The sequence below is a fragment of the Streptopelia decaocto genome, assembly GCF_964273445.1.
Source record: "Streptopelia decaocto genome assembly, chromosome: 6".
NCBI lineage: Eukaryota > Metazoa > Chordata > Aves > Columbiformes > Columbidae > Streptopelia > Streptopelia decaocto.
In genome coordinates, this window is record NC_138660.1 from 30096032 (window position 1) to 30112633 (window position 16602).

Sequence of the window (16602 nt, forward strand, 5' to 3'; positions counted from 1 at the left end):
TTCCTATTTTTTAAATAGGAACATCTTGAGGTAGCCAAGTCCCTCCCTTTTCTCCTGTAGCATCACGGACATGTCAGCATTGCCTCATTCTTCAGAATTAAAACAAACCAACCAAGCCACAAAACCCAAACCCAAAAAATCTCACAACGCAGTGAAGAATCATATTGGTCAACAGCTATTTTGGAATATACGCCCCACCCCACTGTCAGACATATCTCTAAACAAATTAGAGTAGTATTTTGGTAACTGAAAAGAAATTTAAGTATCAAAACATATTTTAAAATAAAAACCTTCAAATTCACATATCGAAGCAACAAACTACATGTGCCCAAAGAAAGGGCAACACGTAATACAACACAAGATACACATCTGCTGCAGAATAGGTGCCCTAGTACCTATGGTGGCCTAATGGCTTTAAAATGTATCTCTGGCATCCTACTTCACTTTAATTAAAAGGCCAATGGCTCCTCAGTGTTACTGAGCTGATGAGCTCTCATGCCTTAGATTAAAAGAACCAAGTTCCCAAGATACATTTGGCCCCGTTAGTTTCTGCTGCTAAAACGCAAAAATTGAATAGAGATAATATCGCAAAAGTTTGAAGCAGTATCTTGGTTTTATAGCATCTGCAGTTGGAAAGATGATGTTTCAATCCAACTTGACAAGTTTGATTTTTTTTCCATTTGTGCACATGCTTCAGGTTTAAGTAGTTGTGGAAGTTCCATCTATTTTTATCAGGTTACAAAAAGACTTATAATGTTCTAATATTTAAATCTTGCAACAGGAATGCACAAAACAAACTTACTTCATTTACTGAAACTTTACATCTGAAAACATGTTACAAGTCCAAATACTTTCAACCTTGGTCTTCTCTATGCTAGAATTCACTACTAGTTTCTTCTTCTTTCCATCTATGTGTAAACCACCACACTTTAGATAATAAACAGCTAAAGGTAAATTATCAACATGATATTAACCCCCCACAATAAACAAACACCTCCTTGTACCACTGACTTTCTAAGTTCTAATTGAGTGCTCTATATGTTCCCAGCTGCCAAGATAAATTAATTAGTTAGTTGGGTATAAAGAAGAATGTTTCCTAAATCAATGCATAAGATCAGTGTATTCTGCAGACTATTTCTTGACTAGGACTACAACAGTCATGCCTGTTAACATCTGGTGTGTATTCTTCACAAGCCAACACATCTTGTAAGAGAACATGTACCTTACTTAAATATCAGCATTTAAAAAAACATTCAAGAGCTTAATTAAGTAGGGGTTGGGGCTTTTTAAAATATGATACACAGTAAAAACAAGTTAATTGTGGTGAATTCTTACTATACAACTGAGCTGGAATGGGAAACACCCCCCCTCGGCCCATGCTGGGACAGCTGCTGATGCAGTTCATACTTAAAGAACTCAGACTCATCTGGCAAAAGCGGTGATGACACATAACACAGGTAAAATCCTTATGTTTTAGATTTTGAGCTTTATATTCTAATAACGACCAAGTCCCATTCCCAGAACAAATCACACATCAATTTTAGCTTTAAGAAAGAAGGTTACTATGTACCCAATTAATATGAAGCAACCAAGACACGCCAACAATTTTCAGACCTCATTGGATCTTTACCTAGTCCCCTTAAGACTATGGAAATACCTGGAGATTTTTCCTGAGGAGTTTGTTCCACCTCCTGGAGTAACTGGGACACAGCAACACCATCATCTGCTGGACAAACCTGCCTCCCTGTCTCACACAGCACCGCGTGGCAAACAGCAGTTCGCACATTCTCCTGCCGCTGACCTGCAGAGCTGCCCAGAGGTGCTGCTGCTTTCCAAGAGACGAGCTGCAAGGCACAGAGACACAGCAGACATGCTGACACTGCACACAAAGCTGGCAACCCCAACAGAGCGAGCGCTGCAGAGCAAGCACATGGGATGCTATGAGACCCAACTGCTCCACCACAGGGAACACACTCAAGTCCATTTTAGTCACTTTATTTGTATCTATATACATTACATTTTGATTCTCCAAGTAGTCAAGGCAGTTATTCTCAAACAGTTTAGTACATCAGTTTTATAAAATACAGCTGAACCAAGGTAGATTAGAAATACATACATTATGGTACATTAAGTGCTTTGAATAACGATCAGTCTGGCCACCTGCTAGTGAGTGATTCGTTTGGTTTTGGTCATTCTCGCAGAGGAGCGTCCACTCCACAAGTAACTCCCCTGAGCCCAGCAGAGCTACTTACCCAGCGAGAGTCCCTCGTGTGCTTTTGGGGACAGAACACGTCACTAGGCTGCTACAAGGCATTCTACTGTCCTCAAGTCACCGCTTCTGACTGCGACAAGATTGAGACATTTGTCACAAGGCCTCAGATCAAAACCACAGAAGAGCCAGTGTAGCTCTGAAGAAATGCAGTCTTCATTTGCAACTGGGATTTGTTTACACATGTATATGCTAAACCTGTGGTATAAAGGAATTTAAAAAAAAAAATCTAATCAAAAGGCTTATGTAATACTTAGGGCCTTCCCCCAGGACATCCTTAGGCATGCTGCAGGGACACAACACCCCCCAAGGAGCTCTCAAAGATCTCTTCTGCACAAAGTATCACTCTCCTTTTGAGACAGCCAGCTTCGTAGCTAGTGAAATGCCAGGACAACTCTTATTCTGAAAAGGGAATGGTTTGAGGAGATCTGTTCAGCTGCTAGGATTTGAACTAGAAATGCTTACAGGTTTGTGTCACGTGGCACCCAAAAAATGTCTCAATTCCAGTTGATATTGCAGCTACTGTGTTACTTATGATTAACAGTCTGCTCTTCTTCACTCCAGTTTGGTCAGGACCAGCCCGTCAGCCACATCCTGCTCCATCAACCAATCCACAGACTGACAAATGTGGAAGATAACATAACATAACATAACTAACCAGCTGCTGTAGGGTCACCTTAGCTGGTCAAGCAAGTCAAGTTTTTTCCCTGTAAACTCTAGGAGGGAAAGAACAACACATGTAAACTTAAACTGAGACTAGAAAAGAATCAGGCTGCATGGCATGCTCTTTCACAACGATGGACCAAGGAAGAAGGTAGAAGCACAGAAAATGAGAGCAGCATTGAGCTGATGGACTGGTTGGTTCCTCATTACACGAGGTCCCACACACAGCCGGCCATCCTGAGAGTGCGTTTCAACACAGGAGGCAAGACGTGTCCCAGAAGTGCCAGCTGTACCTGATGCACTGTGTTGGACCGAGGGATTCAAGAGGAAGCAAGGAGTACTGTGTCGCCTTCCCACAGCACGCATCACTGCAGCCTTCAACACCGCACCCGCAGAAATAGCGATTGCATTGCACAGAGGAAGTGAGAATACTTTCATTTCTGTTGCTTCAAGGTCAGCATCTCTGCTCATCTTCCAACCGGGCTTTGCAATGGAGTGGGGTGACGACTTCCAACACCAATGACTCTTCAGACCTGAGCTGCACTGGTGGTTTCTGGAGCCAGCAGTTCAATTCTCCCTGCTGGCGTTCTCCTGTGTCCTGAACAGAGCCAGCACCATCTGCTGCTGAAGGAAACACTGAACACAGGAGTGAGCGAAATGCACAGCTGAATCCACAGGTACGGTGAAGATTGCGTTACCAGGCAACTGGTCAGAATGAGCAGGTGGTCATAAAGAGCTACGCTGTCCCAGACTCTGTGCTTGTTTGAAGCCCTTCCATTACAGACTAGAAGTCAAAAGACAGCATTCTTCCCTCTTAAAGTCATAAAAAAACACCTTATTTACTGGCCTACATTATAGTGGAGCTAAAAAGTAAACTCTTCACCTACAAAAACAGGTAAAAATTAATAAAAATGGAAAGAAGTGCTTATTGTCATAACAGAGATTCACAGATCTCTGCGCATCTTATCCATCATACAAGATACCTGTTAGTTCAGGTCTTTGTTGGTTTGTTTTGTTTCAGAAAAAAATGACTACATTCATCTCAGTGGTGCAAAAAGAAAAATCTAATACTGCTGAAGAAACAGTTTTTCCATTAGGACTACACAGCGGGATGAGATCTGGATGCTCATTCTCATCAGCGTGTCACGAATGCAAGACAGACATTCTCCTGGCCAAGTTTCACCATGAGGTAAATGCGCTGTTTGACAGTCCCGGGGAACTGAAATGGATTCGGAGTGATCTGCCAGGAACGATGGTTTCATTAAGGAGAACGTTGTCACTCTAAGGCAGTAATGCTTCATTTTGTCTAGCAACTTAGTGCCTTCTGCTAAGGAAAGGGTAATGGGGGTATTTTTAGGGATTCAGGCAACATTCAGATCAAAGTACTGTTTAGGATTGAAGGAATATGTTTCAGGTTGTGCAGTACACTGATGACTGAAAACCCATTTTTGTGGGATTCAGCTAAAATGAAATGATGACAGATAAACACAGTTGTACTGCAGTAATATAACTTAAAAGATACAGTGATACAGCATTACAGCTGTGGAGCTGCCTTTAACAAAAATACTGTTGATAGAACCCAGGAAAAATTGAAGCTACAGAGCATAAGCAGGACAAGTTATTCATGGATCCTAAACAGGTCAACTACAGACCACCGCAACAATAGCAGAACTCAGGAATTGACTTCATTCTTCTCTCATTCACCCACCCATCGGGGGGTTTATTTCACATTTGTAGTATCACGTGTCCATTACAGAAACATGAGCTGCTCATACTGAACTCCGCTTAGGGAGTGCAAGACTTACAGAGATCAGGTTCTTCTACACCATCATGAACTGGAAAGTATCCATTTCAGTGCTCTTACATGGAGATAGCATCACCTTCCCTACTGACGGAGGGAATGTCTCTTGTCAATGCTCTCCAGTGGTACCTTACAGCTCAGATCCTTAGCTAGGCTGGTTTGCTTATCAGCCTCCAGGAGAGGATTAAAGTGCAAAAAGCAAATTTCATACTTCACAACATGATGCACGTGGTCAGTGTAAACATGGAACTGCAATCCTCTTGCTTACTGCTGGACAGACCACAGGAAAAGAGTGGCCTATAATGTCATTGTCCTCTTGTGCTTTCCCAATATGGGCTTTAGCTTAGCAATTCAGGCCCAGTCCTGTCCAATGGTCTGGCACCATCAGGAAATACTTGTCCATAGCTTCACAAAACCTGGTCCGGTACAGTTCTGGAGAGACCACAGTTGGCATCTTACCTAATGTACAAGAGTCAAGAGCAGTTAGAAATGGGCTGAAGAGGATGCTGCAGTACAAACACACACCACATGAGATTACAACACCAGACAGCATCATCATGAAGGCATACAGCACATGAAATGGTCTTGGAACCAACAAGCATTACCAGCTGCCTTGTTTTGTTTTGTTTTAAAATTTTTATTTTAAGCATTTAGGAGAGAAGACAGCTCAAGGTCTGGATCCCTGAACTGAGATACTTGAAGCTGGAGGACCCTCTAGGCTTTTTGCATCAGCCCTAACCAGTTTATTTTTCTGTTCTTCTGTTTACAGGTCTTTGATGTTTTCCAGCAGAGATCAAAGTTTCTCCTATGAAAAATGTCACTCTACGGACATGCTCCATCTTCTCCATCTAAGCAGTGGTACATCATGTGTTCGCCTTCCCTTCTAGCTCCAGCCCTCCTACTAACACGTGGCCAACACCAGGCAATGCTGCACAAAAGGTCCTCTACTCAATTCCACACAGAGAGCTCCTCAGCTCCTCAAAATATGGCCAGTAGTCAATCATTTGATAAGGATTCCTCCACACTAACTCAGAGTGTACCTGGTTTTCTGGACTCAGAAAACATCTTCTGAAACCAGGCAGCAAGACTTTTGCCAGTATCTCTGTATGCATGACTAAGTTTGTATGTAAGTAGTCAGTAACTAAGAAACAGAAAAGAACAGCCTGATAAGTAAATGACATTTACTCATTTCCCAGTAATTATAGTACTTAAAGGGCCACTCATGGAGGCAGATCAATATATTAATTTTTCTGAAGCTTGTTACTCCTTCCCCTGTTCTGGACAACTTACTCTAGTGTGGCAAATCTGCACAGTGGGAAAGTTGTGGCTTTAGCAGCACAGTTATGAGAACCTTCCAGATAACAAGGAAACACAATCAAAAGTTTTGCTTTCATTCTGCACTTACCTTGTCCTCCCAAGATGCCAGTTGACTTCACCACCATTTCAAGTTTTTTGTCCCAGGTAAAAGTGCGAATATAGTCTGTTGCAATAAAAAAAAATAAACATACGAGCGTGTCATATCTGCTATATCAGGTTGTGCATTAACTACCGTTACTGTGCCCCCAAGGCCCAGAGTCCCGCACAACAGAGCCTACAAATAAAATAAGTCTCCACAGCTCCTCACAGACCGAACCTTCCTGTATCACATTAGGATCTAAAATAGGTAGAGATTCTGACCTCAGATTCAAACTCAGTCCAAGCTAATGTTTTTTTGTTCTGGCCCCACCACAAATTTAGCTTAACTACCTTCTAAGTTCTCAGGGTTTCATTTAGCGAACATCGCAATAGTCTGATACAGCAGGTGTGTTCTCTCTTCTTGAAGATACTTGTGTTAAACAAGCCCCTTCGGATCATGAACAGCTGTTATCACCACATTGAAGGAACTGTTAGATTTAAACATCATGTAAAATATACACTTCAATCAGACAAGACTTTGCATAGGACAGCAAAAAGCCACATATATAGAAGGAGCAGAGTCTCGCCTCATTTACCCAAACATTCAGAAGTATGCAACGTTAGCAAGTAATAACGACTTGCAATTCTTTGTAGCTGGGACTTCAATTCTCAACTGGAAATGTTATTGGAATATCTTTCAAGCTTTATCAGAAAAACAGTAATCCAGAGCTCCTGGCTTGAGATCTCATCTGGAGCATCTAATTTCCAAGCATCTCATTTCCAAGAGTCACTTCCATATCCTGCAAAATGGCTTTATCTCAAAGTCTTTTGCACAATACAGGTTTGTCTGTCTGAAGATGAGGCTCTACTTTACAGCCACAAGTCAGAGGATGTGGCAACGTAATGACTGTGTTACCATCGTCAATATATAGGTCAGACTACTCGATCACAAGTGATCCTGTGATGTTTAGCTATCGTCTACCAATACTGGATCCCCTCCACTCATTGAAATTTCAATGGCTACATAAACGTTACTGAACTTAAATTTAAACACATAAAAGTACACAAATAACCTCCCCTACTTCAACTGGAGTCAAAGCGTTGGTTAAACACCAACTTAACTGCTTTTTCACTACCTGTGATGCCTCCTGCATATATTCTTCATAGTGCAAACACTAACACAAGCCCATCCAATAGCTGGAGAGAAGATTTCCTGCCTCCACTTTGAATACCTATGGCAGGTGAGGGTGGGATTCTACCATGGAGAAGACAAGCTTTCCTGACACACATCTCTGTGCTGGTGGTACACATCTAAGAATATTACAAACATCTAAACCAGCAGAAAGGAGTTTCACCAGCTAGAAGTAGTAAAATATAAAATATAACGTACCAATGATCCCAACAACCAGCTCATTGTTGGTATCATCACGACCCACCAGCAGGGAATAGTCAATGATGAGGTGGCTGGAGAGAAACTGGGAATCACTGTGTATGGAAGCTCTCAGCACAGCTTTGCAGTGGGAACGGATGTATAAAGGATTGTCCCGGACCATCTTCAGGAGGTTCTCATCCAACAGGACTACATCACAGCTTTCCTTGCCTGTGTCTGTTTTAACATTCCTGTTCCGGAGGGAGCCCTTCAGGTCAAAAACCTGCAAATGGAGAACAGCACTACTTTGTCCCCTTGTTCTGTGAGGTTTAAGACTTCAACACACCTAACTGCAGTGTTTGAGAAGGCAGCACAGCAGGGCAACTCTTTCCTCCTCCGCAGGAAGAGCACAGTTAACAAATAACACTTTTGTACTACAAAATTAAAAAGTTTCCTGAGTGGAGAGTAGCATGTAAGCCCCACATGAAAGCTCTGCCACCTCAATTCACAATTTTTAGGCGACTTATTTCACTAATATTTAGCCTCATTTAAGGGAGAAAGGGTGTCCCTATTTTTATATTGTATGGGTAAACTCAATTTTCTGGCCAGCTTCTACAGACTCAAATGCTGACAAAAGTAAAGCCACTGCAGAGGGAGGTGCATGAAAAACTGTTAAACATCTGTCAGCAAGGCAAGATAGCGACCATCATTAGGCTGGGAAGGATCTCTGGAGGTCTCCAGTCCCATGTCCTGCTTGAAGCAGGTTCTGATAGAGAAGGTTGTTCAAGCCCTGTCCAGTCAAGATTCGACCAGCTTCAGGGATATAGTCCACAGGCTGTTTGGTCTCTGTTCTAGTTCCTGACCACTCTCCTGATTTAAAAAAAACAGACAAACAAAAAGAAAACCCATAATATCTTTCACACCTGTATAAAATTCCCCCAGTTGACTTCCTCCCATAAACATCTTGTTTGAGTCCAGGCACTCAGAGGGAAGGTGGAAAGAATTGATACTATCTAGTTTTATAAGTGACATTTGTTTGAGCTTTTCAGCATCACCTCTGTATTTGAAGATAATTTTCCCCAATCATTTTAAGATCTTCATTCTATTGCCTCATAAAGGTCACTTTACTAAGAACAAGACTGAACTCTGTATCTTGTCCCACGCATGAAGCAGTTCAGAAAGAAAACAGCAGGTTCAAAACATTGTTATTTTCTCCCCCACTACACAGTAGCTCACCATCTTCCTTCTAAACAAATTAGCCTGCAATCTCAGCTCTTCTAAAAACTCTGCAAAAAGGTTTCACATTTTCCTAATCAGGTTGGCGATGCTCTCTCAGACACTAGAGATGCAGGGACAAAGAAGACTTCTAAAAACTGAAGCCTGCACTAGCCAACGTAGGCATGAAGTCACGGAGGATCACAGAGCAAGGAAACAGGCACAAACTGTCACCTTTGAGCAGCACAAGCAAAGTTTGAAGTTACCCAGACGGCTCCCGGTAACCCTGCGCTTGCTCTGGTTCAGAACTGCGCTGCAAGGGAACAGATGCTTGGTTCTCACCTGAGCCATCTTCCTGCCATAGAAAAGGTTTTCCATGACAAGCAGATCCAGCTTCTTTTCAGTGTTGTTTTGAGAGTTCTTGTATCCAATTCGATATACCCCCAGGATTTTGGCCAGTGCTGTGGGTTTCTGATGAAGAGAAGACATGGGGTAAGATCTCTGTGTACAGGCAGTCAGCAATCCAATACTAGAGGTGCCACTGTTCTGTCTGACTGTGTTACAGCTTAGAAACCCCAAGAAAATCCCCACTTTTCACCTTCTGACATTTACTTAAATGAAAGGGGTGAATGCAAACTGTTTCTAGTTGTAAAATACAGGACACTGCCTAAAATAAAAGGCAATTTTTTAAAATACCTTCTGCTGAACTGCATTAGTGATGTAAGTGAAGTAGTGCGGAGCAAAGTCAAGGAACGACTGGACTTCCAGACGAGGCATCTGCTTCAAGATGAATCTATCATCTGTTTTAACATCAGACAGAGGCAGCAGGGTTACATACAGTAAGCCATATATTCTTTGCAAGTTCTTTAGGACTGTCACACAGCTCAAGTGGTTTGAAAAATTAAAGGACTGCAATTTTCTTAAATGCTTGGCTACAGAAGCTCATTTCTAGAAACTTTCTTACTTCATGTATTCTGAATTTCAGCCTTTCTGGATTTCATGAATCTTTCTAGCAAATCTGGGAGAAGAGACTGCCTAAGCTACATTTTCGTCAGCTATATGGACTTCCTACACAGACAAGAGAAACCACATACAGACCCTTCCATTCAAGACTTGATTAAGTAGGGGCCTAGAATCAGCCACAGTTTAAAAAAATCCTAAAAATCAACTACAGCATGTGGGATTATAAGAAACACTGTGCCTATAATAACCAGATTTCCTTGAATTATACTCAAGTTTTGTTTTCTGAAGCCTGCCTGAGAGAGCACAACCCTTCTGCTCAACTGGCCTCCCTAGCTACTACTACTGAAAAACACAAGTACATTTTGTTCTCCTGCACATACAAAAAGACAACTAATCTGATGTTGAAGACGCCAGGACAATCCACTTAACTGGCTAGAGGTGATCAGGGATTTAACTACACACTAACCAGCACCCCCATTAAAACATCATGCTTTAATTACAAAGGAGGAAGAAGCTGCATTTACCCTTAGTCACATAGAATGCAGCCCCAGATTTGCCACCTCGTGCCTGCCAGGGCATGGAGTGAGAGAGGGATCGGATGAAATCCTCTTCACTGCTCCCCAGTATCACTTCACGCATCTTGTGAAACTCCCCAGCGTAATAAATCCGGCAGTAGAACTTGGCATTCGCGTCTGAAAACTCTGAAAAAACAAAATTCTTCCTCAATAACAGCATTTAATACTCACTGACTACCTGAGCTGACACTCAGAGATTTTACTAATGTCTAGAAGAATACTATTGTGCTAAACATTCCTGTCTCACACCTGCTGTACTTTGGAACTTTAAACCAATATGATTTAAATGGAAAACGATCAGGAAAGTCAACTCCCTTTAGGTTAGCTCGTAGTATATGCCATGGGAAAGTGTCCAGACAAAATTTAAAGAAAGTGTTATGGGGTATTTCTGCAGAGAGATCGATTATAATAAGTAGAAATTGCATTGCTCTATTCTTGGTTTGTTTTTCCTTCCTGCCCAATACAAAGAAAAAATGCAGAAAGGAGTTTGTCAACTAAGACTTCAAGTTACTCACGGAGTTCCACATGGGGATTCACCAGCTGTTTCTTTTGTCCATCTCCTCCATCTACATCATCTGAAGGCATAGAAGTCATTCAGTCAGGGTTGTTCTTTATTTTTACTGAGAAAGCCACGTAAGATACTACTTGTAAACTCGCATTATGAGAAAAATATTTACTTTTTTCAAGAATATAGAAGGAACTATACAAAGGGAACTAGAGACACAGCTATATTGTATGATAAGATATGCATGCTAGAAGGGCCCTGCTATTCATGGGACACATAAGTACAAGCTTTCTTTGTTTTCCATTCATTCATTTTCCATGAGCTGAAGCAATGAAAGTTAAACAGGAGGCAAAGACAAAAGACTGGGCTGCTTGACTAGAGTCAACTCAGTCCAAAGGCATTCAAGCCCAGACCACTCAATGCTCCTACAGTCACCATGGTTTGAAAGACCCCATTACTCTTCTCATAAAGCAAAGCAGTATCTTTAGGAGAAATCTACATTTGAGGCCCAAATAATTCATTTTCAATATATGTTGAGTAATCCTGGACTGTTGAAAAAGTCTGAGCAGGAATGCATTCTGGGCCTTGCAAGTACAAATGGATTTGGTGAGAAATAACAGTCTAAGACAGAAGATGGACTGAGCCTTGTACCTTGAGACTCTGCTCCTTGGTTTTCTGCTCCCTCCTTGCCCATCTGCCCAACCTGGTAGTAAGCACTGTCAGCACCACGTAAGGTCTCTTTCTTCTGGGAGGACAGGTCTGGGCTCTTCCCTCCCGTGCCACGGAAGAAAGACAAAACACCAGACGGTTTCTTTGCTACAGTGAAAAGGAATTAAGAAGTTTGCTGTGGCATTTCCACAGGCAGTTTAATAAAAGCATGACTCATACGAGTATTCTCCATTCATTGTTCTAACTGGAGGAGTGATGCCATTCAACTGTAACTCATTTGCTAGTCTTCAGGATACTAAGGTCCATAATTTTAGCTGATTTAGTGTTCTGAGTAGCATTCTGGAACACTATGTTATTTGAAAACACAAACCAAATGTGAGCATCTTTAACACAGTAAGAAGCTCACTTCTCCATTTCAAAAGATTTTAACTGCCATTTTTTAAACAGGGCAGTGCCAAAAAAGGTCAGGATACATGGGCATCACTGCACTGAACAGGCTAGACCAAAAAACCACCCAAGGTTCACTACATCATAACATATAAGATCAGGCTATCATTCCCTGATTTGCTAAGAATCGGAGAAAGCCACCACAGGCACAGACTTCAAAAAACACACACACACCCCCCGATGTTCTACATCAAGTCAACTCTAAGACTAGTCAGAGTTTTAACTCTGAATGCATTTTCTTTGTTCTAAATTAACTTTCACAAGAGCCAGAAACCAGGTTAAGTGGACTCAAGTCTGAGCTGAGATTAGTACCATAGATAGGATTTTGACAAAACGGTCTTACGCTGTTCTGGTTCTGCACCGCGGTTTGAAGAACCCACGTTAGCCTCAGGCAGGCGGACAGGGCTACTGCTCTTTGGTTTGCTGTCTGACGTGCTGAAAGGAGAAAGAAAAGAATAAAAGTAATGAGTCCAACAAATACTGCCACCCAAGACACTATTGCTATACTCCTGTCCATTTATTTCTCCTCCATGCCTAACACCACATACTGCTAAGGGCAGAGGATACAGTTTAAAGTTGTCAAAGTGTGGGACTCTGCAAAGTTGTGCTTCTCCACCTCTCTGAGAAAAACCTCTCAGGGCTCCATAGCAACAGTTCCATCCATCACCACAGGACACGTCAGCAGGCCCAGTAATCCCTGCCACGCACATGGCCAAGGAATCGGGTGATGGAGCCAGCACAGTCCCCAGCATGACATGGAAACTCAGCTACTTCAAGTATCTATTGGTTACATGAAATGTGTTAGAATCCATCAGAAAGCAGAGATCTGAACAGAGGCACATTTTGAGGGTCTTTCCCCATCCTAGTTTTGGCTTGTTCCCACATTTTAGGTACTGTAGCTCCTGCATGTAACCTGTTTGGCTGTAGTCCTTCTTCAGAACTGTTCTTCAGAGATGCTTTGGACAACTCATCCAGGGCATTTCTGTACTCCTTGCAACTGAAGGGGAAAAGAAAATTTAAAAAATAAGAAAAAAAAAGAGTCAGCTGGGAGACTCTGTAAAACTACCCAAAGATTCAGTTCACAGACAACCACCAGAAACAAAAGCCCACAGTAGGAAAAACACCCTTCCTTTCATTTTTTCTTACAATTGGAATTTGGCTCCCTTAGAACAGAAGCTGCTCTAGGTCCTACTACAGGAAAAATTCCTCCTTGTTTCTCCCTCTCCCACTTCGTTAACAGCCTGCTGTTTCCTGAGACACAAACCCCAGCATTTACTGCACCAGTTGGTTTGGTGAGCTGAGGTGTCTCAAGAGCTGCCCCATCTGAAGGCAGGCAAGGCACAGACTGCAGTATGAGTAGTTAACTGTTGTTCCCTAGCTCAGCTGAACTTCCTCCAGGCTGGAAAGCTGAGCAAAGTTTAGTTGCAGTTCTTTCTCTAATATCACATTACAGGGAACACACTACACAATTTTTGTCTGCTATAGTTCAGCAAGAAAAGCCCAAAATCCAGCTGCAAGTAGGAAAAAATCTACATTCCATATCTCAGTAGTAAAAGAAGAGAACTTCAGCTCTGGCAGAAACTCTCAACACAGCTAAGTGAAGAAATTCTGTCATGCTTGTTCCCTACCACTAGGATTTATATATTCCTTGCACAGAAAAGCTGCAAAAGTAAAAAATGTGTCAGATGAACAGCAAAATCACACCAGTACCTGAGAGCAAAAGCTATGATGGAGCTTGGTTCTTTCTCACAGACTGCAATAGGCACACGTTCATGCTCATACATTAGGTAGTGCTTATCTGGCTCGCTAAATGAAAACAACACAAAGGAGGCTGTTAGTAGATTGTAAAAGTTTGTGGAAAGTAAAGGTTAAGTGTTCGTCAAAACCCAGATCTCATCACTGCACTCCCAGCCACAAGCTGTAAATCTCAGCATGGAACCAAAGCTCCCCAGATCAGCTCCCAACAAACACATTCAGAGCTATGTGGTTAAATCTAAATGGCAACACGTTAGCACAATTAGCACTTCAAGCAAGCTCCTTATATCAGAAGACCAGCTCCAAGTTAGAATGTATTTCTGTTTAGCAGCCGCTGTTTCTAATGGCACCAAAACCTGCCTGAGGTTATTTTGACTGTCCTGCAGCATAGCCTGCTGAGTGAAGTTTGGGGACAAACCTGGATTCTTTTCTGAACAGGCAGTTTAGCACAGAAAATTCCCAAAAGCCTCCTGGATTTCTGTAAGATTGATTTTGTTTTACTCTCTGTAGGGTCCAGTCATTTAATTTCACCTCATTAGCCCATGGCCTCCACTGCTGCCCCAGGGGTAGGATTAAGAAGCTAAAGTCAGGCTGCCAAACGTTAGGCTCACGTCAAACAAGAAACACTACAAAGCACGCAGACCAAGTAGCTGAAAGACTTTCCAGCCTGCCCATTTTCACATGAGAGGGGGGCTTGAGGGCACATGCAGTAGCCATTGAACCTGACCTACACCCAAACAATGCCAATTTGAGTCCAACCCTTGGGAGAGGTCTGGAAGCAAAAACAAGAGGCAAGCATGTAGCTTTAGTGAGTCTTTGCTACAGAAGGACACTTCTGCTCCCTCCCTGCAGCAATGAAGTTAGAAGGCACTGTTTTCCCCCCTCCACACCACCCCTTTTCCTTCCACAGGAGTTCTGAGGAGGAGAAACTGATAACATATATGCACAAGGGTGCATTAATAAGACAAGCAGGTAACCTACAAACACCTAGAAAGGACACAGAAAACCTTGCCTTGAGAAAGTTCTATAGCTTACTCAGAGGCAAACCCAAGTGACGACTTAAATTACATACTGAGCAGAGGAAGCGTGCAGGGTTCTGTGTGCAATTTGATCAGGCTGCTAGTTTTGTACATCATATATACTATGCTGTACTTACAAGGGAAATGGAATGGGGTTATAGTTGTTTCCAGGTAAAAAGTTAGCCAAAATAGCTTTCATAGTAGACTTCTCCTTCACTTGGCTGTCTGTAGATCCCAGTGAGTGTCCATCAAACACATCTGGAACAGAGGTAAGTTAAGTCTGCATCACAATACCAAACTTCAAATTGTAAATTCAGAAGGCAGGCTGCAGACCACAGTTACCAGATTTGCCATTTCCTAAACGGATCTCAAACACTTGACACAGAGAAGCAAGAATACACGACCACAATTGAACTATACCTTCTGAGCTGCTTGTTGTATCCTGTTCAGACAGCGTGTTGGCACCAGTCATATGCTCCGATAGCACCTCTGGAGGGGTGGGCAGCTGAAGATGGGTGGAGCCTGTGGAGCTCTGACTTGATAAAGCAGTCAGGAAACGATCCTCTGAGAGAACAAGGACAGAAGAAAGAATTTTACATGACTGGCAGAAGCAGCACCGCTTGCTCTCAGGCTAAGCTGTCACCAGCATCTACTTTCAAGAAGTTTTTACTTCAAAAGCAGGTAAGGCCACCCAGAGCAAAGGAATAGGTGGTCTGGTCGCTGTAGCACATAGAAGCTCCAGAAGATGCATACATTTATATCCATTACCTTCAGTTCCCACAAACTGCTGATATGCCTCTCAGCACCCATAACCACTTCACAGAAGAGACGCGGGTCATTTCCTAAATTCCATATATTTATTCAGTTATTTAGAAAGCCTCTGAAAATTTTTAAACTCAAGTTCAAAGGAAAACCCTTGCTGGCCAGTGTAGTATCATTAGTAATTCAGCTTCATATTAGAAGCAGACTTGGCTTTTTGTAATAGTAAGCAGGGTTCACTCTTTCTCAAAATTGTCAAATTTGACAAAGGCTCTTGTGTTATGTTAGGTAAAGGGTTACAACAATCTTCTTTTGGCAGCCTAAGGAAAATAACCAGATAAATAAATAAACACACAAACAGACCTTTCTCTCCATTTTGCAGTGCTGGAGAAGCATTGCGTGGGGAAGCGTCCATGTTGCTGATCTAGGCAGAAAAACAAAATACCAATGTTGATGTCAAGCTCTTTCTGGCTGTATGCCTTCCTCTGTGGAACACTTGCAAAAGCAGATGTACCACAAGAGAGTGCTCCCACCCACTGCACTGTCACTGCATCTGCCACCACAGGGAAAAGACAAGGCAAGAGCAATTCAACTTCACAAGATGCGTATGACTGCTGTCATCTCTGTATGCTGCTCTGAAGAGTACACCCTTCCTCTATATAAACCTACTTGTTGCTAGATCAAGGTTAAGTGCGTTCTAGCACGTGACAAATGTGTGTTAAGTGGAAAGGACACATACGTACGCAGTAGAGCAAATCCAGCAGTTCAATGATTATTTATACATCTCCAAAGCCAAATCACAGAACAGAGATGAACCTGCAGATTCGCTATTAGTCCTTCCTGTGTTGTTTGCTCTGCACCTCCTGATACTTTTTGCCTTTTCTTTTTCACAAGGGATAAACCTGATGGGCAACAGCCTGAGGCCTAACAAGGTGACCTCCTTCCTATCTAGGCATACACCTGACAACGAACGCAGCTCTCTGCTGTTGATATTCAGATTAACACTACATCAACGCCACAGACAACGATCAAAGCCTATTCGTGCTTTGTTTTCTTCTGCTCTTGGTTCACATCTTTAGGAAAAGATACACAAAAAAGATACACATACTAACACACAATTCCAGCTTTTACAGCTGAAAACTACATGATGCAGTAAAACTGAAGCTAGTCTTAAGACTACTGTGTTGTCCCAGAAAAG

At 42.3% G+C, this 16602-nt stretch overlaps 1 protein-coding gene across 10 annotated transcripts in view; it reads right to left on the reverse strand.

The window, feature by feature from the left end:
* Positions 1-2494: 2494 nt before the first annotated feature.
* Positions 2495-16602, reverse strand: part of PIKFYVE (phosphoinositide kinase, FYVE-type zinc finger containing) — a gene marked incomplete at its 3' end in the record, with an annotated part of 62632 nt that continues 48524 nt past the window's right edge. For 5 of the 10 annotated variants that reach the window (XM_082055634.1, XM_082055625.1, XM_082055628.1 and 2 more), the window contains 15 exons: positions 15768-15828; positions 15066-15209; positions 14783-14903; positions 14270-14398; positions 13582-13677; positions 12785-12868; positions 12215-12306; positions 11407-11571; positions 10766-10825; positions 10200-10376; positions 9409-9512; positions 9055-9183; positions 7519-7780; positions 6139-6213; positions 2495-5192 (listed from right to left, as the gene is read on the reverse strand). In XM_082055634.1, the coding sequence (XP_081911760.1) occupies positions 5077-5192; positions 6139-6213; positions 7519-7780; positions 9055-9183; positions 9409-9512; positions 10200-10376; positions 10766-10825; positions 11407-11571; positions 12215-12306; positions 12785-12868; positions 13582-13677; positions 14270-14398; positions 14783-14903; positions 15066-15209; positions 15768-15828 (1815 nt within the window). Of the gene's footprint in view, positions 5193-6138; positions 6214-7518; positions 7781-9054; positions 9184-9408; positions 9513-10199; positions 10377-10765; positions 10826-11406; positions 11572-12214; positions 12307-12784; positions 12869-13581; positions 13678-14044; positions 14105-14269; positions 14399-14782; positions 14904-15065; positions 15210-15767; positions 15829-16602 lie in introns of all 10 variants that reach the window. The other 5 variants (XM_082055633.1, XM_082055627.1, XM_082055630.1 and 2 more) reach the window with 4 other exon arrangements.